The 26,214-nt window shown below is 41.4% G+C and overlaps 1 protein-coding gene across 2 annotated transcripts in view; it reads right to left on the minus strand.

Moving 5' to 3' along the window:
- LOC106561149 (solute carrier organic anion transporter family member 3A1) overlaps positions 1-23,579 on the minus strand; it is a 73,704-nt gene extending 50,125 nt beyond the window's left edge. For both annotated transcript variants that reach the window (XM_014124801.2, XM_014124800.2), the window contains exons 1-2: positions 22,903-23,579; positions 16,240-16,699 (exon numbers count right to left, since the gene is read on the minus strand). In XM_014124801.2, the coding sequence (XP_013980276.1) occupies positions 16,240-16,699; positions 22,903-23,046 (604 nt within the window). In that variant the 5' untranslated portion in view covers positions 23,047-23,579. The remainder of the gene's footprint in view (positions 1-16,239; positions 16,700-22,902) is intronic.
- Positions 23,580-26,214: the final 2,635 nt, after the last annotated feature.

Here is a 26,214-nt window from a genome sequence, read left to right on the forward strand (position 1 = left end):
TTGTTAACACACACACATGGACGCAGCGGTCTAAGGCAATGCATCTCAGTGCAAGAGGCGTCACTACACCCTGGTTCGAATCCAGGCTGTATCACATCAAGCTGTGCACAATTGGCCCAGTGTTGTCCGGGTTTGGCCAGGGTACATTTACATTTTACATTTTAGTCATTTAGCAGACGCTCTTATCCAGAGCGACTTAGAGTAGTGAATGCATACATTTCATTTCATGCATAGGGGTAGGCCGTCATTGTAAATAATAATTTGTTCTTAACTGACTTGCCTAGTTAAATAAAGGTTACACACACACACACACACACACACACACACACACACACACACACACACACACACACACACACACACACACCACACTGCCCAAAAAGTTATTTTGTTGGTATTTACGCATGTCCCCATTACCAGTAAAACATAATCAAAATCTATTTCTTTCACTTACTTGCTGTGCTGTTTCGTTGTTCATTTGTTCAGTCGTTTCATTCTCAACCAGGATTTCTATAGAACACCGTTTGGGTCTTGGCATGTTAAAAAAGATACACGTCAAATAACACTTTTTGACGTGTCAAATAAACTTGTTGACCAATCAGGACCTGAATATGACTGCATGTCACATAATAATGTAACATGTTCATTAATTTTGTGCGTATTTATTACACATTGATTACACTATCACTCGTATTTCATGTCACAACGATTCATCGATACGTATGCTATGATGCTGGTAAAGTTGTCTCGCGCACCTACAGTGCTGGTCATAAAAAAAGCTAGCTAGCTCATGGATGCAAACAATGTTCTTCCCAAAAAACATAGCAAAACGACATGTTTCAGTAGCTATAGTTAGCTAGCAAACTATATAGCTAGGTGTCATCATCTAAAATATCCCTAATTTATAAGACAGTTCTTATTTGATTAATGGGGCGGCAGGTAGCCAACTGGTTAGAGTGTTGGACTAGTGGCCGAAAGGTTGCAAGATCAAATCCCCGAGCTGACAAGGTAAAAATCTGTTAACCCACTGTTCCTAGGCCGTCATTGAAAATAAGAATTTGTTCTTAACTAACTTACCTAGTTAAACAAAGGTAAAATCAAATAAAAAAAATGTATGGTGGTTGGACCCATCTATTTGAAGCTAGCCACAATAAGGAAATTCAACAATAGTGGACTTCGCGGTTAGCCTTCAAAATAAAAGTATGTAATTGACAGTGATGCAAATGCATACAAATAGTATAATTATGCCATAATTGAATAGATCATGCTAAACGAGGTTGGAATGATATATAAAATCAACAAAAGACAATCATTTGTTAATTTGACAAAAATCTGTTGAAATCACACTGGATGTATTATACTTTACAATAGCATTGGGGGCATACTTATTTGACTGTACTGCCTTACCTATGGATTGTGGGTCAATGCCATGGGGTATCAGTCTACCCAGAGAACATTAGCATCATAGCTCTTATTGCGGGATTCTGAAACAACTGAATTGAGCCACATTTATTGTCAACCTATGTGTATTGAACACTATTCCAGAGGAAAAACATCACAGTGCGGATGTTTTAGAGTCTGATAACTCTGAGGAGGACGTTGGGAAAAAATATATTGGCTACTGAGTAGACTGTTACCCCATTTCATTAATCCCCAATCCTTAGGTAAAGCTGTGAAGTGCGATATGAATGTCAATACACACAATAGGCTGACTGGGGAGGTGATTTCACACAGTCACGCGATAAGAGCTACAACGCTAATATTTGCGTAAACTCTTCACAGTTGTGTTCTGTGGGTGTCACCGAGTAGAATAATACACCATTTCATTGCTTCACATTCCAACCTTGTTTAACATTATCTAGTCTAAATATGGCATGATTCCACCAATTCTAACCTTCTGCATAACTTTCAAAGAGGTACTTTTATTTTGAAGGCCAACCGCAAATTCCACTATTGTCTCTAATCCTTATTGTGGCTAGCTTCACAACACATATCCCCCTCAGGTCGAGCCACATTAGCCAGATGAAGCTAGCTGGCTGCTTATAACGTTAGCTTTGGGCAACAGGGTTAATTAGCTGGCTAGCTATTTATTTTCATGAACTGAAGTTCAATTTCAATAGGTGAACAACAAGTGGCTACCTAGCTAATACTTACTCACAATGACTCCTAAATCATTGCTAAGAATAGTGAAAATGACTGCAGTTTCTACTGGTCATTGTTTTCAGGCTGGTTATATTGGTGCTAGCTAGGTACCAAGCTAAAGCTAGCTAGCTACCCCAGAATTTGCAGTTGAACAAATAATGCTTTATTACCAATGCGGTATTGTAAACACATCTTCGTGGCCAGTGTTTGCTTGTTTGCAGACTTTTTGTACAGCTTTGACAGTGCTACTGATAGTAGTGGTGGCGCTTGGTTGCACGTGCAAATTCAGAACACACAACATTCTGTGATAGAACGGTGTTATTTGACGTGTCAAATTAAAAGCGTATTTATTCATGCGTCAAATAGTGTTATTTGACGTGTATCTTTTTTGACACGCAAAGATCCAAATGGCATTCCATAGTATGTCGTGAAGCTAATAGCAGTGACACTATTACTAAGGAACTCCGGTAAGGCAACATCTGAACAATAGTGCACTTGGTAACGTTAGTGTGTCCCGGTGCTCAACCAGTCGTGAAAGCCAACATCACCCACGACAGAAAACGGTTGATTGTCAAGGGCAATGAATTCCATTATTTTGGTGTTAATGGATTTCGCCTTTGAGTTGTCTCGCTGAAATTTACTCTTTCAAATGACTGCTCGGCTTGACTGTTCGATCCACACAGCAGACATTGTGGGCTAGGTTAGGAATGCTGTGTTGCAGGTGTAGCGCAAAATTTTACGTTGCATCATTAGGTCATGTACCTACGTTATATTGGTATGCACGTCAGATTTGACATCGGTTTTCTCACATCGGCGTTAAACTAGACATCGGGTTGATACCAATGTTGGCATTTTTAGCTAATATCGGCCGATTCCGATATGTTCACCGATATATCGTGCATGTTAAATAAAACAAAAACCTCTCGTCTTCATCATTTGTCAATTTTTTTATTTAACCTTTATTTAACCAGGTAGGCTAGTTGAGAACAAGTTCTCATTTGCAACTGCGACCTGGCCAAGATAATGCATAGCAATTCTACACATACAAAAACACAGAGTTACACATGGAATAAACAAAACATACAGTCAATAATACAGTAGAAGAATAGAAAACAAAAAGTCTATATACAGTGAGTGCAAATGAAGTAAGTTAAGGCAATAAATAGGCCATGGTGGCGAAGTAATTACAATATAGCAATTAAACACTGGAATGGTAGATGTGCAGAAGATGAATGTGCAAGTAGCGATACTGGGGTGCAAAGAAGCAAGATAAATAAATAAATACAGTATGGGGATGAGGTAGACAGATGGGCTATTTACAGATGGGCAATGTACAGGTGCAGTGATCTGTGAGCTGCTCTGACAGCTGGTGCTTAAAGCTGGTGAGGGAGATATGAGTCTCCAGCTTCAGTGATTTTTGCAGTTCGTTCCAGTCATTGGCAGCAGAGAACTGGAAGGAAAGGCGACCAAAGGAGGAATTGGCTTTGGGGGTGACCAGTGAGATATACCTGCTGGAGTGCGTGCGACATGTGGGTGCTGCTATGGTGACCAGTGAGCTGAGATTAGGCGGGGCTTTACCTAGCAGAGAAATGTATATAACCTGTAGCCAGTGGGTTAGTATGAAGCGAGAGACAACCAACGAAAGAGTACAGGTCGCAGTGGTGGGTAGTGCATGGGGCTTTGGTGACAAAATGGATGGCACTGTGATAGACTGCATCCAATTTGTTGAGTAGAGTGTTGGAGCCTATTTTATAGATGACATCGCCGAAGTCGAGGATCGGTAGGATGGTCAGTTTTACGAGGGTATGTCTGGCAGCATGAGTGAAGGATGCTTTGTTGCGATATAGGAAGCCGATTCTAGATTTAATTTTGGATTGGAGATGCTTAATGTGAGTCTGGAAGGAGAGTTTACAGTCTAACCAGACACCTAGGTATTTGTAGTTGTCCACGTATTCTAAGTCAGAGCCCTCCAGAGTAGTGATGCTGGACGGGTGGGCCGGTGCTGGCAGTGATCGATTGAAAAGCATGCATTTAGTTTCACTTGCATTTAAGAGCAGTTGGAGGCCACGGAAGGAGAGTTGTATGGCATTGAAGCTCGTCTGGAGGTTAGTTAACACAGTGTCCAAAGAGGGGCCAGAAGTATAGAGAATGGTGTCGTCTGCGTAGAGGTGGATCAGAGAATCACCAGCAGCAAGAGCGACATCATTGATGTATACAGAGAAGAGAGTCGGCCCGAGAATTGAACCCTGTGGCACCCCCATAGAGACTGCCAGAGGTCCGGACAATAGGCCCTCCGATTTGACACACTGAACTCTATCAGAGAAGTAGTTGGTAAACCAGCCGAGGCAATCATTTGAGAAACCAAGGCTGTCGAGTCTGCCAATAAGAATACGGTGATTGACAGAGTCGAAAGCCTTGGCCAGGTCGACGAATACGGCTGCACAGTAATGTCTCTTATCGATGGCGGTTATGATATCGTTTAGGACCTAGAGCGTGGCTGAGGTGCACCCATGACCAGCTCTGAAACCAGATTGCATAGCGGAGAAGGTACGGTAGGATTCGAAATGGTCGGTAATCTGTTTGTTAACCTCTATGGGCTAGGTGGGACGCTAGCGTGCCACCCGTGGTGCACTCCATCAACAGCAGGTGCATTTCAAGAGCGGCAAATTTTAATCCAAATAAATGTCAAAATTCAAATTTTTCAAACATACAACTATTTTACACCCTTTGAAAGATAAACATCTCCTTAATCTAACCACGTTTTACGATTTCAAAAAGGTTTTACGGCGAAAGCATAAATTTAGAGTATGTTAGGACAGTACATTTACAAGAGTTGTGTGTAATGTTTTGTCAAGTCAAAGACAGGGTCACCAAAACCATAAAACCAGCTAAAATGATGCACTAACCTTTTACAATCTCCATCAGATGACACTCCTAGGACATTATGTTAGACAATGCATGCATTTTTAGTTCTATCAAGTTCATATTTATATCCAAAAACAGCGTTTTACTATGGCATTGATGTTGAGGAAATCGTTTCCCTCCAATAACCGGCAGTCAAGTCAGCGTCACAAATTAAATAATTAAAATTAGAAAACATTGGTAAAATATTATATTGTAATTTAAAGAATTATAGATTTACATCTCTTGAACGCAATCAACTTGCCAGATTTAAAAATAACCTTACTGGGAAATCACACTTTGCAATAATCTGAGCACTGCGCCCAGAAAAATACGCGTTGCGATACAGACTAGACGTCATGTTGGGGAGATCTAAAATCGAAAATACTATGTAAATAATCCATTACCTTTGATTCTCTTCATCAGATGTCACTTCCAGGTATCACAGGTCCATAACGAATGTAGTTTTGTTCAAAAAAGCTCATCATTTATGTCCAAAAATCTCCGTCTTGTTAGCACATGATCTAAGCCAGCCGGACTTCTCGTCATGAACGAGGGGAAAAAATATATTTACGTTCGTTCAAACATGTCAAACGTTGTATAGCATAAATCATTAGGGCCTTTTTAACCAGAACATGAATAATATTCAAGGTGGACGAATGCATACTCTTTTATAACGTATTGGAACGAGGGTACCCAACATGAACTCGCGCGCCAGGTGTCTAATGGGACATCATCGTTCCATGGCTCTTGTTCGGTCAGATCTCCCTCCAGAAGACTCAAAACACTTTGTAAAGGCTGGTGACATCTAGTGGAAGCAATAGGAAGTGCCAAAATATTCCTCAGCCCCTGTGTTTTTCAATGGGATAGGTTTAAAGGTAATACAACACATCAGGTATCCACTTCCTGTCAGAAAATGTCTCAGGGTTTTGCCTGCCAAATGAGTTCTGTTATACTCACAGACACCATTCAAACAGTTTTAGAAACTTTAGAGTGTTTTCTATCCATATATAATAAGTATATGCATATTCTAGTTACTGGGTAGGATTAGTAACCAGATTAAATCGGGTACATTTTTTTTATCCAGACGTGCAAATGCTGCCCCCTAGCCCTAACAGGTTAACTTGGCTTTCAAATACCTTAGAAAGACAGGGTAGGATAGATATAGGTCTGTAGCAGTTTGGGTCTAGTGTCACCCCCTTTGAAGAGGGGGATGACCGCGGCAGCTTTCCAATCTTTGGGAATCTCAGACGATACGAAAGAGAGGTTGAACAGGCTAGTAATGGGGGTTGCAACAATTTCGGCAGATCATTTTAGAAAGAGGGGGTCCAGATTGTCTAGCCCGGCTGATTTGTAGGGGTCCAGATTTTGCAGCTCTTTCAGAACATCAGCTATCTGGATTTGGGTGAAGGAGAAATGGTGGGGTCTTTGGCGGGTTGCTGTGAAGGGTGCCGGGCAGTTGACCGGGGTAGGGGTAGCCAGGTGGAAAGCATGGTCAGCCGTAGAGAAATGCTTATTAAAATTCTCAATTATAGTGGATTTATCGTTGGTAACAGTGTTTCCTAGCCTCAGAGCAGTGGGCAGCTGGGAGGAGGTGCTCTTATTCTCCATAGACTTTACAGTGTCCCAGAATTTTGGGAGTTTGTACTACAGGATGCTGTTTGAAAAAGCTAGCCTTAGCTTTCCTAACTGCCTGTGTATATTTGTTCCTAACTTCCCTGAAAAGTTGCATATCATGGGGGCTATTCGATACTAATGCAGAACGCCACAGGATGTTTTTGTGCTGGTCAAGGGCAGACAGGTCTGGAGTGAACCAAGGACTATATCTATTCCTAGTTCAAATTTTTTTGAACGGGGCATGCTTATTTAAGATGGTGAGGAATGAACTTTTAAAGAATAACCAGGCATCCTCTACTGATGGGATGAGGTCTATGTCATTCCAAGATACCCCGGCCAGGTCGATTAGAAAGGTGTGTTTTAGGGAACGTTTGACAGTGATGAGAGGTGGTCCTTTGGTCGCAGACCCATTACGGATGCAGGCAATGAGGCAGTGATCGCAGAGATCTTGATTGAAAACAGCAGAGGTGTATTTGGAGGGCGAGTTAGTTAGGATGATATCTATGAGGGTGCCCGTGTTTACAGATTTGGGGTTGTACCTGGTAGGTTCATTGATAATTTGTGTGAGACTGAGGACATCAAGCTTAGATTGTAGGATGGCCGGGGTGTTAAGCATGTCCCAGTTTAGGTCACCTAGTAGCACGAGCTCAGAAGATATATGGGGGGCAATCAATTCACATATGGTGTCGAGGGCACAGCTGGGGGCAGAGGGTGGTCTATAGCAAGCGGCAACAGTGAGAGACTTGTTTCTGGAAAGGTGCATTTTTAGAAGTAGAAGCTCGAATTGTTTGGGTACAGACCTGGATAGTAAGACAGAACTCTGCAGGCTATCTTTGCAGTAGATTGCAACACCACCCCCTTTGGCAGTTCTATCTTGGTGGAAAATGTTATAGTTAGGGATGGAGAATTCATTGTTTTTGGTAGTTTTCCTAAGCCAGAATTCAGACACGGCTAAGACATCCAGGTTGGCAGAGTGTGCTAAAGCAGTGAGTAAAACAAAGTTAGGGAGTAGGCTTCTAATGAAACGCTAGCCAGGAGTAGTCACCCGGGATTGCGGTTAGCTAGTTGCGAAGATCCAGATGAAAATGTTCAGAATCCGGGGATATGGAGAGAAAAAAATAGGTCCGTTATGCTCTGGTTTGAGTCACGTTGTACGAACTGGCGAGAGCTTTCCGAGCTAAAGGTTAGCTGATGACCGCTAGCAGTGGTTTGCTGACTGATTGCTGGTAGGTAGTTAGCTGGCTAGCTTCAGTTGAGGGATTCCAGATCCGAAGTAAATAGAAATACTTTCGGGGAAAAAACAGATCCACTACACATTGGGTGAGGCGGGTTGCAGGAGAGTATTTAGAAGTTGAGGTTTAGGAAAATAGTTTAAAAAGATATGCGAAGAAAATATATATATACAAGGGACACGACAGGACAAAGACGTCTGACTGCTACGCCATCTTTGATAATGATCATCATACAGTATGTAAGCATGTCATTTTTTCTCTTTGGGCATGTCTTGAAGTGACTTATCCCAGGACTTTTTGAAGTAAAGGTCTTGAGTTTTAGTTTCAGAAACTGTAATGTAAGGGGCTGCTGTGGGAGTGTCTGCCAGTAAGCACAGGCAAATTGCTTTAGGCTGCAAAACTGTTCAGGTAAGAATCGCATATTTGTGGCTTTCCAAAGAAGTGGGCACTTGTCTTGTCTCTGGCCATAATATAAAAAGAAGGACCTTTGTGTGTTCCCCCTCAGTAGCTAGTCTGTCATATTTAGTTTGGATTGACTTTATGACAGATCCCAGGGTCGGTGTGTGTGTGTGCGGGTGTGTGTCTCTCTCTGTGTGTGTGTGTGTGTGTGTGTGTGTGTGTGTGTGTGTGTGTGTGTGTGTGTGTGTGTGTGTGTGTGTGTGTGTGTGTGTGTGTGTGCGCAACCTATGCCTGCACAGCTTTGTGTTGGCCAGGGAGAGACTGGAGTACTTTATACGCTGGAACATACAGAGCATTCTTCCCTTCTCCTGCTCTGCTGGGACCTCAGGCTGTTGCCGTCGGTACATGAAGCCTCAAACGTCAAAGTTTAACACCAGAGTACTGATAAATGGAATTGCATTTCAAAAGGCCACATCTCTGATAGACGCTTCTGTTCGAATATTCTTTCACTATTCCTATCTTTATCAATGACAATGCATGAAGCACGCATTTAAAAAAGAAAAGATCTAGGCCTGATCATCCTATTATAGCCTCTCCCCACATCTAGGAAAACATTTCTGAAACCTGTAAAGTTAATATGATATTAAATTAGCTGATGCAGAGCAGTAATAACAATTTTCCAATCATCAAACAATAATCTGTTACAGACCCCAGATCCTAGAAATACAGCCTTTTACACTGGTGGCAAAAAGCACATCAATAATTGAACCGATCATAACCACTTCATACATCGACACTGAATAAACAAATGTGATCCTTTCAGTCTGCAGATAGGACCTCTCATGTTACAGGAGACTACCCAGGCTTGAAAAAGCCTTAAAAGCAGTGAGAGTTGGATGTGTAGGGTTAAGGCCTAATGTTTTTGGGAGGGAGCGTCATTGCTGAACCACTGTATATGTATGTGCTGTATGGTTTTGCAACCTGAGGCCCTGTGGGAAGAGCCATAATTAAAACGATATGGTGAAAGAGCAGTGGGAATGGAGGGAGATCCTGTTGACTAACTCTCTAATCATATTTGCTCCCTTCGGCCCAATTGAGTGCCTACGTCTAGACATGGAAAACAAGATAATATCGTAAAACACAGCACCACTTTTAACATCAAGTCGTGATGAAAGCAATTTCACCCCTACCTAGACTAATCCTTTCAACCCTTAGTATTGCATTTGAGGAAAATAATACAATGTTCAGCGCTCAACATGATTGGAACCACAAGTTCAACAGTGACAAATCCCAAAACTGAAAGTAAAATCAAGTGGTCAGACTCTAACCTTAAAGCAGGCCTCCTTCTCCTGAAAAGTCAGGCAGTTTGAGAACACTCTGTAAGTGCTGCTATGTAAAAAAAAAAATGCCAACATCGTTTCAATCCGTTTTATCTGACGATTAGTACTATAAGTCCTGCCTGGCAGGGAGAGACAGCCTTCTGCCCAGGCCAGCCCTGTCTCCGAGTCAGTAGGAGCTGTTTTTCACATGTGGTATGCATGTGCAGTCTGGCTGCTCAGACGCACCTCATGGCTTGCTGGTTGGCATTCCTGCCTCACTCTGTAATTATGGCTTCACTCCTACAGACCACTGCTCTCTCTGCTCCTCTCTTCTCTACAGCCCACTCTCACATTTTCACAGGCCTTCCACTGATGTCATACTGCCATTACCTGAACAGTTTATACCACTGGCTAATTAAAATAATATGCTATGCATGAGGCTATAGGCGGCATCTGCCATCATCTTCAACATCACCATCAACAACCAAAGCTTGTGATGATGAACAATTAGAAATGAACATATCACAGCAGAACATAAATCTGAGCAGAGACTTCTACCAACTGTGTGATAGTAGTAGTATATTAGTCTAATCACCACAGTCTCACCTCACACCCTGGGTCTCACTGCACTATACAATGAGCTGCAGATTAATATTCATGCCTCCTGACACATTGATGTACAGTATGAACCTGGTTGTGTCAGAGTGAGAACACAGAGATACATTTCACAAGCAGTGTTCAAATAGCGCATACGTCTTCATCACCCATCACAAGGATCATATTGTATACTGTAGTTCTGCTCTCTATTTCTGCAGGAGTCCCATTGTCACTCCTTGCTCTCTGATTGCCTATAGGCCAACTACCACTTCTTCCTCCTCTGTCCACCGTTTATGCCTTTTAAATGCACCGCACTGGTCCATCCATTTTACGGACAGTATGTGAGGCTGTTATTTCAGGTTATCCTTACAGCAGTAATGCATAGTAGTGAAATATAAAGAGTCAAATCTCCCATAGCGAGCATGTAGTAGAATTATTCAGGCCGGACAGACGAAAAACAGACAGACCCCTTACGGAAAAAACACATGAATTTCACGTGAAGTGTTCCAAAAACACTTTTCTACATAATATCACGTGAAATTTCATGTGAAATCATGTGATTTTTCTGTAAGGGACAGACTGACGGCAGACTAGGAGGCTAAAGGGTAATCACTATGCTGACAGTGTCTGTTTTAGTCATCAAACATACAGAATCCATTAGGCTACCATAACACCAGCTATTAACCTTCATATCATGGGCCTTTGGGACGTATTAAGCTCATATAAAACAACATATTCAACCTCCCCAGGCATGTACAGTACAGTATGTTGGGGTGATTTTTCTTTAGTAATGTATCTATGGGTGTGTTTGGCCTGCATTGATCAAAAATAATATATTTCTGTATGTGAAAATATAGAAGCATCTATTTCAGCTTTTTGAGACTGGTTATTACCAGGCAGTGGAAGTCAGTGCTGTCATGCTGAATCAGGACTGTCTTGCAAAAGTGAGGAAAAATACTGCAAAACACAACTTAAGTACAACTTTATCTGATTACTGTCACAATGTGTACATTCCCTGCATATAATGTTTCATGAATAATCATACAATACATTCATAGCCGCATGAGGATGTTGGGGGGGTCTGCAAAATGTTTTTTGGGGGAGGGCTATATATGCTCGCGGTACAGACAGCTATATCGGTCCGCTAATACAGGAATAGTAAAGGCTCAGTGCACTTCTTTTATGGAAAAAGAAATTATCTAAAAAATACAGAAATATTCAGATTTTTCATGGGGGTGATACAGCAAATAAATCTTAGAGAGATTCAGACAATCTCCTCCATTCATGCTGTTACAAGCACATGACATGCCAGCAGCATGAGGATTAGAACGATCAGCTGAGCACATGCTCCCAACTCAATACCACATTGTTCTCTGATGCTCACCGCTTGTTTTCCTCCAACTCTCCTTGCAGCTTATGAGGAGAACCGCACCAAATCTCCCTCTATGCCTGCCAAACTTTAATCAGTCTACTTCCTACTGTACAGTGCTAACAAGGCGCTGCAGTTGTGCCTTACGTCAAAGCTGTTCTGTGCTTGTTTGGTTCTGTCGCTTCTAGACAAAGCAGAGCACATTGTGAAAAATAGCTAGGACTAAGAATGAAAGTTGGTGAGGTACAGTTGAAGTCGGAAGTTTACATACTTAGGTTGGAGTCATTTAAACTTGTTTTTCAACCACTCCACAAATTTCTTGTTAACAAATTATAGTTTTGGCAAGTCGGTTAGGACATCTACTTTGTGCATGACACAAGTAATTTTTCCAACAATTGTTTACAGACAGATTATTTCACTTAATCACAATTTCAGTGGGTCAGAAGTTTACATACACTAAGTTGACTGTGCATTTAAACAGCTTGGAAAATTCCAGAAAATTATGTAATGGCTTTAGAAGCTTCTGATTGGCTAATTGACATCATTTGAGTCAATTGGAGGTGTACCTGTAGATGTATTTCAAGGCCTATCTTCAAACTCAGTGTTCTGTGCTCTTTGCTTGGCTTCATGGGAATATCAAAAAAAAATAAAAAATATTTTAGAACACAAGCCTGGTTCACCCTTGGGAGCAATTTCCAAACGCCTGAAGGTACCATGTTCATCTGTACAAACAATAGTACTTAAGTATAAACACCATGGGACCACACAACCGTCATACCGCTCAGGAAGGAGATGCGTTCTGTCTCTTAGAGATGAACGTACTTTGGTGCGAAAAGTGCAAATCAATCCCAGAACAACAGCAAAGGACCTTGTGAAGATACTGGAGGAAACAGGTACGAAAGTATCTATATCCACAGTAAAACGAGTCCTATATCGACATAACCTGAAAGGCCACACAGCAAGGAAGAAGCCACTGCTCCAAAACCGCCATAAAAAAGCCAGACTGCGGTTTGCAACTGCACATGGGGACAAAGATCGTACTTTCTGGAGAAAAGAACACCATCCCAACCGTGAAGCACGGGGGTGGCAGCATCATGTGGGGGTGCTTTGATGCAGGAGGGACTGGTGAACTTCACAAAATAGATGGCATCATGAGGTAGGAAAATGATGTGGATATATTGAAGCAACATCTCAAGACCTCAGTCAGGAAGTTAAAGCTTGGTCGCAAATGGGTCTTCCAAATACACAATGACCCCAAACATACTTCCAAAGTTGTGGCAAAATGGCTTAAGGACAACAAAGGTAAGGCATTGGAGTGGCCATCACAAAGCCCTGACCTCAATCCTATAGACAATTTGTGGGCAGAACTGAAAAAGCATGTGCGAGCAAGGAGGCCTACAAACCTGACTCAGTTACACCCGCTCTGTCAGGAGGAATGGGCCAACATTCACCCAACTTTTTGTGGGAAGCTTGTGGAAGGCTACCCGAAACGTTTGATCCAAGTTAAACAATTTAAAGGGAATGCTACCAAATACTAATTGAGTGTATGTAAACTTCTGACCCACTGGGAATGTGATGAAAGAAATAAAAGCTGAAATAAATCCCTCTACTATCACTCTACTCTACTTCTCTCTACTATTATTCTGACATTTCACATTTTTAAAATAAAGTGGTGATCCTATCTGACCTAAGACAGGGAATTTTTACTAGGATTAAATGTCAGGAATTGTGAAAAACGGAGTTTAAATGTATTTGGCTAAGGTGTATGTAAACTTCTGACTTCAACTGTATATGCTGTTGGCCTGAGATCATACAAGACACGGAAGGCCTTTGGTTTGAGTTTGACCGACACATCAGTGTTACACTAACAAATGTCATCCCCATTACTATTGTTGTAAATGTATGTGTTCTCACATTCTGTGGTGCTGCTGAGATATCAAACAAGGCCATGCATGTAGCAGCTGATTCATCAAGCCACGTCTCCTATATCCCATCAAAGGCTAATGTGCATCCATGGACACCAAGTTACGCCCAACCTTTATCAAACTAGGAAACCTGGCTGTTTTAATCAGGATTTGTGGCTTTATCTACCAATATAACAATGCTCTCTCTCTCATTATCAGCAAAAAATAAAGAAGAAAGAGCACATGTTGCACGGAAATGTCCAATTACCCCTCAACGATATCTCTTTGTAACCTTGACAACTGTAGGTCTTTAAAGCGAGTTGCAATCATAGACATGATTTTTGCTTCATCTCGACTTGTGAGATGACTGTGAATTATCTCTCCAGGTGGTCTTCCTCTGGCAGCAGATTTTAACCAGCAGCCAGCATCTAGCCTAAAGGCTGTGATGTCATGTAACATGCCCTGTGTACGCCCTTCAGTCAATCAGAATAAATATTTAACAAAGTTATGGTGTGTAAACACAGCAACACAGTCGTGACGAGGGCACAATAACACCACTTCCCCCTTGTAAAGATTTTACATGGGCCCTCAGATCCTCAAAAAGTTCTACAGCTGCACTATCAAGAGCATTTTGACCTGCTGCATCACCGCTTGCTATGACAACTACTCGGCATCTGACCATAAGACTCTACAGCGGGTAGTGTGCACGTCCCAGTACATCACTGGGGCCAAGTTTCCTGCCATCCAGGACCACTATACCAGGCGGTGTCAGAGGAAGGCCCTACAAATTGTCAAAGACTCTAGCCACCCAAGTCATAGACTGTTTTCCCTGCTACCGCACGGCAAGCGGTACCAGAGCTTAAAGTCTGGGACTAAACGGCTTCTGAACAGCTTCTACTCCCAAGCCATAAGACTGATAAACAGTTAACAGTTGACCCCCTTTTTTTTTGCACTGACATTCTTGCACTGACTCTACCCACACACTCACACATAGTACACTGACACTCCAACACACAGATACACACTACATATGCTCACACACAAAATACACACACACTACATATGCTCACACACACACACACACACACACACACACACACACACACACACACACACACACACACACACACACACACGCATATTGACGCCATACACACACTCACAGATAGACACACTTTCAAAAGCTGCTGCTACTCTGTTTATCATCTATCCTGATTGCCTAGTCACTTTAACCCCTACCTATATGTACATAATACCTCAACTACCTCATACCCCTTCACATTGACTCAGTATCGGTACACCTTGTATATAGCCTCATTACTGTTATTTTATTGTGTTACTATTTCCTTTTTTTTGTTTTATTTGATTATTATAAAAAACAATACTATTTAAGTCTGCAATATTGGAAAAGGGCTCGTAAGTAAGCATTTCACAGTAGATTCCACACCTGTTGTATCCGACGCATGTGACAAATACAATTTGATTTGATTTAATTGTGGTTATACAAGGGGGGCTCATGACACACATATACTGAATGCTCAATGTGCAAGGCAGAACAACATTAGGGTGTTGTTAATACATTGGCCTTTACAATCAGCAGAGCAAATACTTCAGAGCCAGACAACCCTTAATTTTGAGAAGTTTGTTGGGATGACTGACCACAGTATATCTTACCAAACATCAGTGAAATATATTCAAAGATGCAGTAAGGCACTGCAAAGAGACAGTATCCTCAGGGTACATTCGCAAACAATCATCTGCTATTTAAGGTTAGCTCAGAAAGTGCTTTGAATACACTGTTAAACCTTGAAAAGCTAAGTCAGCAGTTGGTCAAATACCTGTGTGAGAGCGCAAGCCACCTGAGTGGAGACATTTTGTACTTTTATGCTCCTGTTTCATCCCAGGCATCTGCACTTGACTATGACTCCAGCACAAATGTAATGGAGATAATAAACCCCTCACAGATCTGCTCACCTGGCAGTCACATGGGCCAGATTGTGCTTGGGGACAAAAGAAAGACTGAGCACAACACAGAGAATACATTCACGCTGTATTGACTCAAAGGCAGGGCTGTGTACACACTGCACCTTCCGGCAGTGATCAGAAGACAAACACAACCACTGTTTGTCCTCCCACCATACAGATGGGCCAATTTGGGTAGTCTTATGAACCCGTTGGCACTGGAACAAATAGATTGTGAAATGCTAGTGTGATAACAATCTCCTTCTCTCAAATATTATTTCAATATATAATAGCTATATGGCATTTAGCAGACACTTCTATCCAAAGCAACTTACAGTTATGCATGTATATATGGTCCTGGGAATCAAACCCACTATCCTGGCGTTGCAAGAGCCATGCTCTACCAGCTGAGCTACAGAGGAGCACACTCAAATACAGAAAAAAATAGAATATATTGCAGTGAAATGTCCAATTATCCCTCAAAGATGTCTCTGTCACCTTGACAAAGATCCCATTGTGTTATTGTGATCCTCCATTTCTATTTAACTGTAAGGTTAAACTGTAAGGTTAAACTGTAAAGTTAAATAGAAATGGAGACTCACAATGACACAATGAGATCCTTCCCTCCTGAACCTTTATTAAATCTCTATGGTCCACCTTTTCTGTTTTATTTCTTCATTAAAATGACATGTGTGAAGTGGTGTCAGTGTGTAGTAAATCTGGTTTATAGTGTATTAACATATCCTGTAGTGTAGCAACGTATCCCCATAGTGTATTAATGCATCTAACTAACTTACCTATATACAGAGAGGAGTCTTTCCTCTTCACATGGTCGTCTATGTAGGACACGCCCAGGGGTTGAACTGGGGTGGCACCAATCCCCAGCAGCATCTGGGCCCCAATCAGCAGCAGGTACATCATGTTGGTGTTTGCCTTGTTGGAACACAACTCCTCTATATATTGCCCACCATTCCTGGTACTGTTGGCGCACCCATTCCTGCCCACCTCAGTCCTCCATGTCTGCCCTGGCTTGTACTCGTATTGGTTGGTTAGAAACTCTGGCAGTGCTGACAGAAGAGCTCCTAGCGCCATGACGATACCCCCACAGCCAATCAACCTTGGCCGGTTTGCTTTGGCCCCGAAGTAGCTGACGAATAGGATAAGAGCTAGATTGCCAATCTCAAAGCTGCTGGCGATCACACCCACATCGGCACTTTGGAGGTTGAATCGTCGCTCCAGGGTGGTCAGGACACTCACCTGAGAAAGCAACAGCAGAGGAAATATGTTGCTCATAAACGGAAATCATAACTAACTTCCCATAACTGATTAACTTCGTAAATGACAAGGTATTATCATTACGAGGCTAAAATATTACCAGGCTTAAAGCCTAATTGTTTTCACACTAGCTGAGAAGTATGTAATTGAGAGGAACATGGGGAAAACGCCTAGCTTACAAATAGCAATTAAATAAATACGGCATGGATCATGGTTACTCTTTTACCACAAGAATCACTTGCAACATTTGATGCAGTTCAATGAATGGCCTTTGGTATACTGAATCACATCTCAGATGGGTGCAGTATTTTACAATTACCATTGAAAACCAAGTAACCAAGACTGTAGGCCTAAACATTGAGAAAAAATAATTTGTCCTAAATTAAGGTTATTTAAGTGACATATAGTTTTGGTTATTACAGAACAAACAAGTATATATAAGACAAATTACATGTTTCTATAGTAAACATCTCAGAAAATGTGATTTCCCCAAATGAAATACAAAATAATTACATAAAACTCTAGATATTGGAATTATAAGGATTAACATGCCAAGGGGTTTAGAAACTTCAGGTACATGCAAATGAGAAAAATGTTGATATTGTTTGCACGGTGGAATTTTGAATCAAGTTGCATGCAAGAGGGTTTAGAGAAATATGACATGGCTATGAAATGTTTCTCATTGTGCTCTGAGAAAAATCCTCTCTCTGCCAAGATGGTGCCCTGTTTTTGATTAGCTGGGCACTGCATCACTTACTCGCATGGCTTTATGGAAAGTGCATCCTCCCCAAACGCTCTCGCTCTCTCTCTCTCTGAGTTAATGGTGCAGCATTTAACGCAAGTAAAAGATAAGAGCATAACACTGTCTCTAGATGGAAGTTGGGGCAGCAGGGGATTTTGCCTCCCCTCTGCCATTGTTGGTAAAATACATGGAAGTCAGACATCATGGAATGCATTTCAGTTCATCAGATACTATCCTAACTAAGTATAATGATCCTAACTACGTATAATGATTAAATTGATCTCCATTTCATTTAGATTTTTTCATGTGATATGTACCCCATCACAGACTTACCAAACCCCATTTATAACTGCTATGAAGGTACGTTTTTGTAAGACACTGATTTCCATGATGAACACAACTTGAATGTTAAAGACCAACTTCACAGAGGCTCAGGAGGACTATACATAGTTTGATAGCAATGACCTTGGTAAATCTGGCCAGTCTTCTGTTTTTAGTACAGGAATGTGGTCTAAGCCCAGCTATCTGCACTGGTTGCCTTCTAGTTGGTGATACGGAACACCCACAACTAATAGGGAAGAAATATTCTTAAAGAACATAAGACCAACCACCCACCCACACCTTTTTATCAACACTGTACAGGCTACAATGATGCATGGGAACACCAAGGCCAGACTGAAGCAGAAATGCATGGAATACACACAAATGCTCTACCATAAAGAATTTGGAAAATTACCAAAAAGCCCCGATTCCATTGGCCATTTGAAGTCAACCTGGGTTGGGCTGGCCTTTGTGGGCAATCTCAAATTGGGTTTCCACTACCTCCAGAAATTAAAAATGTTGTCATGTTGCTAGGTAGCCGTGACTGTGCAGATGTTGAAGAATTCGATTCACCCTCACCATGCTGTAACGAACATTACCCCATACTCCTGCCACTGCCAGCCAGACTCAGAGCCATGTAGTAAGCATTTTTTTTTAGCTTGCTATGGCATTGGGCTTTAGCTAGCTAGCTAACCAAGCAAACCAGATGACAGATTTGATATGATGTAGCTAGCTAGCTAGCTTTCACGACCTGGCCAGTTAAAATTCCTACTAGTTAATGTTAGCTAGCTAGCAAGCTTTTTCAACTCTGATTTGCTAGCTAACGTTAGGTAGCTAGCAATCGAGGGCTGACTGTTCTCATAAAAGTTTATTGTGCACTGCAAAAATGAATGAAGGAGCCAGCTATGGTGGTAATTTGTGCAATGTCTGACTCAGTACTGCTTGTCCATGTGCTAGGTAACAGCAACAAGCCCAGACGAGCTAGCTAAACATGGTGTCAGCATCCAGCTGTGATCAGCTGGTGGTTGCATAATAACGGCGTCACCAACCCGAAATCTAATCGAGCTGGCATTAGTTGTGAAAATGGTCTGCGATGGTCCCGGTTTCCCCTGAATGGGCTCGAATTTGAGAATTCTATTCGAGCCAGCCCTAATTCTAAGTTCCAGTGGAAATGGGGCTTTGCTCCGCAGGAAGTACAATAGGCTGCCCCTTCTCAAAGGAGTGGATCCTCAGATGTATCAAATTAAATTGGTGAGTATTGTCTAGAGAGTTCATAAAAAATAATGTGGGTTTGCAATGTCTGGGAACCAACTGCTGAGCCATATCCCACCTGTCATATTTTCACAACGATTATCAAACTATTTTCGGATGTGTCCTAAAATGTCCTTGAAAGGGCACGGTCCTCTTCCATTCCCACAGTGATGTCCAACAGGCTAACATGCTAAATTAAGCTCCTCTTAGGAGCCGTGGGGACAGGAAAATAACAGCTAATTTAGAGAAGGATGCCATTGCCAGTAGGAAAAATTATCTTCTCTCTGTGACAATACAAAGTGATTACTTTAAATGGCAGGTGTGACTGAGAAATAACTATACTAATTCAACTACCTACACTTTGATTAAATTTGAACACGACCACAGGTTGGGCTTCCGAGTGGTGCAGCAGTCTAAGGCACTGCATCTTAGCGCTAGAAGCGTCACTACAGACCCTAGTTTAATACCAGGCTGTATCACAACTGGCTGTGATTGGGAGTCCCATAGGGCGGCACACAATTGGCCCAGCATCGTCCAAGTTAGGGTTTGGCCGGGGTAGGCCGTCATTGTAAATAAGAATTTGTTCTTAACTGACTCGCCTAGTTAAATAAAGACTAAAAACAAAAACTTTTATAAATCAATGTAGTGATGTCAGTCATCCTATGTACAAGGCCTATCAGCAGACACCAGCACAGGCTCCTGAACCTCCACTTCACCACCACACCACAGCAGAGGAATGGCAGCCAGGCCAAGCAGACCATATCATGTCATCTCTTGCCCAGACTAGACTCGGGCACCAGTGGGCCTGACAGCAGTGAATTTAGAAGAGCACCAGTCCCCCAAATTCCATGTGTTGTATATGCACTCTGCCATCAAAGCATTTTACTAAAAGATACTACATTTCTAGACTCAATAATTGACAAAAATATTTATAGTTAGGTTTATGTTATCTAAAAAGACTGTATACATTGCAGAGAGATGAGTACCTCTAGCTACAGAAAGATAGTTAAGATACACCTGGAATCTTGAACTCAAAAGTAAACACTGTTAGTCTGGAAGGTTTGTTGTATTTATTGCAGCATGGTTACAATGCAAACTTGTCTGGCTGTGTTTTCATGGACAATGTGACCATTTAGCCTCAACATTACCTCACCTGTCCAGAATGAGAGGAGCCAAGCCCCACACCCTTTTTTAACAAGCGGATGAGGCTTGTGTAAGCACAGTTTATGACATAACTACAGCCCTTTGCTAAATAAAACTGTTGAAGTGCGTCTTAGGTTCCTATGCTGTCTAGACGCCCTTTCAAAAGGGCAATTCAGTGTCTGCCAGAAGCCTTTACAGAACCCTGTCTAATTCCAAAATATTAGGTTTTGCAAGTTGCAAGATTGGAGAGGGCGAAGGTAGTAACACCAAACTTTAACTATAGCTTAACCTGAACGCATTAAAGTCTCAAACTTAGTGTAGAATTAATATAATCAACTACTAATGCTAGGTTTGAAAATCAAATATATGCAGGGGAAATTATAAAGTACATAGACAGTTCAGCCTGTTTTGCCATGCGTAGATGGAGCACGTAACAGCAAACAAATTCACCACTGTCACTCATCACCACAACATTCAACGTGGGCTGAAACCACAGAGTTCTGTTGAATTTCCGAGAACTAACAACTTAAGATAGGTTTACACACCATTTCCAGATCATTCTCAAAATGTAACGAGGGAAGCTGAGAGTCATACCACAACCCCATAGTGTTGAGAGTAATTGTCTATGCAGGTATGTGCACTGACTGTTTACCCAGAGACTATGTTGCCTGGGAAAAAGTCCATTGTAAGCTGCTAACGTAGAGCAAGAGCATAGGCCATGACCCATGACTCCCAGTCTGGCTCTCTGGCTGCCAGCACACACTTTAAGTTCCTTCACCCTATCATGTATACAACAATAGCTCTGACACAGGAGGACCTCAAATAAGGTCATGACAGGGTCATCAGCTTGTCCCTGTAGCTGGTGCCTGGTTTCCAGCCCATGCAAATGGAGCAGGTGCCATGTGAAAGAGACTACCTGTGCTGACAGCGATAGAGCATGGCTGAAGGCCTGTCATGCGCCTCCCTCTCAGATCCATAAATTGCTTATCTTTACTCACCAGTATAAAATGTACCCTTATTAGTTAAATGTGTGTTAACCTTCTTTAGAATAACCTCCTGGAAAGTGTAGTTGAAAACATTTACTTAGTCAAAGTGAGACAGGGCTTTAAATGGTAGTTATACTGTAGGTGTAAACATTCTAGCTAAGCTAAGCTATAAGTGCCTATGTATAAAAGCCATCAGAGTCCCCTGCAGCCACTGCTGCAGATGAGACATCTTCCGTTTCAACTACATTCAATTCAATGAGACATAACTAGATCAATTATCACACAGAGGAATCCTGATAGACCCATTCCTTCCACTGTGACCGGCGAGTCTGTACATAGCAGAGAGACACATCACAGAAAAATGTGTGCAATGTTCCATCCAAGTCAGAGAGAAAAGGTTGGAGACTACTGGTTGTAGGCCCAATTTGATGATAACTTTACTTGGTTCACAAGCAAGTAGTGTTAGAAAGTTAGTCCATCTAAATAGATTTAAAAAAACATGTTATAACAACATGTTATAAAAATAAAATAAAATAGATTGAAAAAACGAAGTACCAAGTACTTTGGAAAACATTCCTCTCAATAATTTGGGGTCATTAAACTTCATATCAAAAGCAGGAAGTAGTGAATTCTTGTTAATTGTACATTTGACTCAACAATCCAAGTCTACTCCTTACAGGGGAAATTCTGACTGGATACCAACATGCCTCATCCACATAGGCTACACTGTTCCCATGGTCAGGAGGAGGCTTTTGGTTCAGTGGCACAGAATAGATAACATGTTCCACTCCAAATAAGGTCAAAGCATTTCAGTTTACATCTTTGATTTCCCTGGGAAGTGGCACTAGCCCACCATACCACTTTGTGACTTAAAATACCCTACTATAAAGTAATTAATTCAGTCATCCACAATTTGTTGTTTCATGTCATAAGCGAACTGTTGAACATCACCATGAAACAACTGAATTTGAGAAGGGAGTATAGAAAATATTTCTGTGAGGAGGACCTATTAGGACTAAAACGATTTAAACGCTTCAAAAGAGTAGGCCTACAACATATCAGAAGCATCAGGTGTGAACTTGAGATAAAAGAGTTGAATAGGCTTGTCTGCTCTTCTTAAACAAGATAGCATTGCTTTCAAGCCTGGCACTCTGATAATACAGGTAGGGGTCTATAATTTCACTGATCTAGCTACATCAATAGATTGTGTTATTGCAGCATATTGCATGTTTATTACAGCATTTGCCGCATAAACTAACAAATCACCTGTAAATGGTTGTCCTCTACGGAATCAGTGTTATTTTGGGTACTTGGATTATTTAGGTGCGGCATTAGAACAAACCATCATTAACAGGTTTGTTTTGACAGAGGGAAAATAGGCTATGTTAGCTGTGGACATATGGACAAGGTTAAACTCCTCAACCAGACGAAATTTTGTTTCGAATTGAATACTGAGTCCACATGTGGGCTAGCCTGGCATGGGCACTGGCTACTGCGTATTTAAAACACCGGTGAATGTCAAGCCTTCTTTAAACCGGCTAAAATGTATCTCATTATGTCATAGCTGTTGCCCGTTTCATGACAGATAGCCTACTTTGCTTACATGCTCAGTACTGGCACGGAGTTATTGCTAAGATAAAATGGCCCAAAGTATTAGAATTCATATGAAACCTGAGTCTGGACAGATGTTCTCATGAGAGACATCACAGACGTAATGACACAGCTTAAAATGTTTCACTCACCAGGTAGGCTCCAACAGTGCCCTGTGCCAACATCAGGGCACATTCCGATATCAAAAATATCTTGATGTTTGAGAAGCATGATGACTTTTTACGGGTACCCTCTCCAGTGCTCCTGTCCGAGCCCCTCTGTTTTTTCACCTGCATCCTTTGGAGCCGCTACTTTGTATTACAGCGAGAAAAGAAATCCAGAGGGTAACCGGCCCCTGTAGGCTACATTCAGCACGTGTCTGACGCACGGTCTGTCTATTTTCTCGTTCAACCTATGCTTTACATCTGACTAACTATTACAGTAAATATACAGCCAGACTCCAAAGGGCTGCCCCTCCGCAAGCTCTAAACATTGCCACTTCGTCGAATAAGACACATGAATTCCACGACGATTTTCTCATATGCATACGAGAATGAGAGACGCCAGGTTTTCTCTCAAATAGCATTTTTTCAGAATCTTGACGTTCGTTCCGGAATGTTAAGCATAACAATGCGTAGATTCTAAAAACAATCGATAAGAATCTTGCCACGCTGTCGCTGCTCCACCTTTACTTGGCATGGTCTTTGGTCATGTAGCCTGCTATACAGTATTTAAGCATGCACTCACTCCCTCCACCACAACTTGTGTAGCCTATGTTCTGACTCGGCGCCTCTTCCAACCACTGACAGCCCTACAGTGGCGCTGTGTAGCATGCACCAAATTCTGGGTTGCAACATGGTCTCAGAGCATTTAGTATTATTCCGTATGTAAATCCAAAGTAAATCCGGGACACTTTACAAAGTATGCATGTCGATTTCCGCGCTTATAAACCCAGGGTCGTTACACTATGTTACGTTTCGTATGGTACGTATTCATTTGTGGATGTCCATCACCCATTTTTTTATGATATGTTACGAATTACAATTCGTATTAAGTTATTTTACGAATTGAAAAACGAATGATATGTTACGAATTCTGGCTAAGTGGCTAACGTTAGCTAGCTCGCTAACATTAGCTAGGGTTACATTTAGGAGTTAAGGTTAGGGTTAAGGGAAGTGTTAGCTAAATGGGTAGTTAGGGTAAGGCAAAGGGTTAGCTAAAGGGTTAGGGGAAGGGTTAGCTAACATGCTAAGTAGTTGCAAAGTAGCTAAAAAGTAGTAAGTTGTTGAAAAGTTGCTAAAATGCTAAAGTTGTCCTTGATGAGATTCAAACTCGCAACCTTTGGGTTGTTAGACGTTTCCATTATATGCCTACACACCCGCCCTGACCAATCACCCTCTTTTAATTTTGCCTTAAGTAACCATCTGTCTTATCTAACCATACCAGACATAACATATCATACTAAATGGAGTGGCTCAGATTTACTTACAGACTCTGTCTCTCTCTTACTCTCTCTCAATTTCAATTTAAGGGGCTTTATTGGCATAAACATATGTTTACATTGCCAAAGCAAGTGAAATAGATAATAACCAAAAGTGAAATAAACAATAAAAAAAAAATAAACATCACACTCACAAAAGTTCCAAAAGAAAAAAGACATTTCAAATGTCATATTATGTCTTTATGTGATGTTGTACGGATGTGGCAATAGTTAAAGTACAAAAGCTAAAATAAACAAACATAGGTTATGTATATACGTTTTTAATTTAACTAGGCAAGTCAGTAAAGAACAAATTCTAATTTACAATAACAGCATAGGAACAGTGGTTTAACTGCCATGTTCAGGGGTAGAACCACAGATTTTTACCTTGTCAGCTGGAGGATTCAATCTAGCAACCTTTTGGTTCCTGGCCCAACGCTCTAACCACTAGGCTACCTACCATTTACATGGCATTTTTTTGTTTGTTTGTTTGTTTGTTTGTTTGTTTGTTTGTTTGTCTCTCTCTCTCTCTCTCTCTCTCTCTCTCTCTCTCTCTCTCTCTCTCTCTCTCTCTCTCTCTCTCTCTCTCTCTCTCTCTCAAACTGAGATAGGGAATTTGTTCATACTATTATTATTTCACGTAAAGGGCTGTTTCAAAATATCAGTAACATATTGTTTGTTGCTGTGCGTTGTATTACTCAATGCTAAACCGAAAATGTGAGCAAGATGATTAGGTAAATAGCCCACAACAATTACTGTAACAAATAATTTCAGTATGATGTACAGTACCAGTCAAAAGTTTGGACACACCTACTCATTTCAGGGGTTTTCTTTCATTTTACTATTTTTTACATTGTAGAACAATCTTGACAACATAAACACTATGAAATAACACATATGGAATCATGTAGTAACCAAAAAAGTGTTAAACAAATCAAAATATATGTTATATTTGATATTCTTCAAAGTAGCCATCATTTGCCTTGATGACAGCTTTGCACACTTGGCATTCTCTCAACCAGCTTCATTAGGTAGTCACCAGGAATGCATTTCAATTAACAGGTGTGCCTTGTTAAAACTTAATTTGTGGAATTTATTTCCTTCTTAATGCGTTTGAGCCAATCAGCTGTGTTGTGACCAGGTGGGGGGGGGGTATACAGAAGATAGCCCTATTTTGTAAAAAACCAAGTCCATATTATGGCTTGAACAGCTCAAATAAGCAAAGAGAAATGACAATCCATCATTACTTTAAGACATGAAGGTCAGTCAATCCGGAACCTTTCAAAAACATTGAAAGTTTATTCAAGTGCAGTCGCAAAAACCATCAAGCGCTATGATGAAACTGGCTCTTATGAGGACCGCAACAGGAAAGGAAGACCCAGAGTTACCTCTGCTGCAGAGGATAAGTTCATTAGAGTTCCCAGCCTCAGATTGCAGCCAAAATAAATGCTTCACAGAGTTCAAGTAACAGACACATCTAAACATCAACTGTTCAGAGGAGACGGCATGAATCAGGCCTTCATGGTCGAATTGCTGCAAAGAAACCACTACTAAAGGACACCAATAATAAGAAGAGACTTGCTTTGGCCAAGAAACACGAGCAATGGACATAAGACCGGTGGAAATCTGTCCTTTGCTCTGATGAGTCCAAATTTGAGATTTTTTGCTCCAAACACCGTGTCTTTGTGAGACGCAGAGTAGGTGAACAGAGGATCTCCGCATGTGTGGTTCCCACCGTGAAGCATGGAGGAGGAGGTGTGGGGGTGCTTTGCGGGTAACACTGTCGGTCATTTATTTAGAATTTAAGGCACACTTAACCAGCATGGCTACCACAGCATTCTGCAGCGATACGCCATCCCATCTGGTTTGCGCTTAATGGGACTATCATTTGTTTTTCAACAGGCTAATGACCTAAAACACACCTCTAGGCTGTGTAAGGGCTATTTGACCAATGTGAGTGATAGAGTGCTGCATCAGATGACCT

The sequence above is a fragment of the Salmo salar genome, chromosome ssa10 (genome assembly GCF_905237065.1).
Source record: "Salmo salar chromosome ssa10, Ssal_v3.1, whole genome shotgun sequence".
Taxonomy (NCBI): domain Eukaryota; kingdom Metazoa; phylum Chordata; class Actinopteri; order Salmoniformes; family Salmonidae; genus Salmo; species Salmo salar.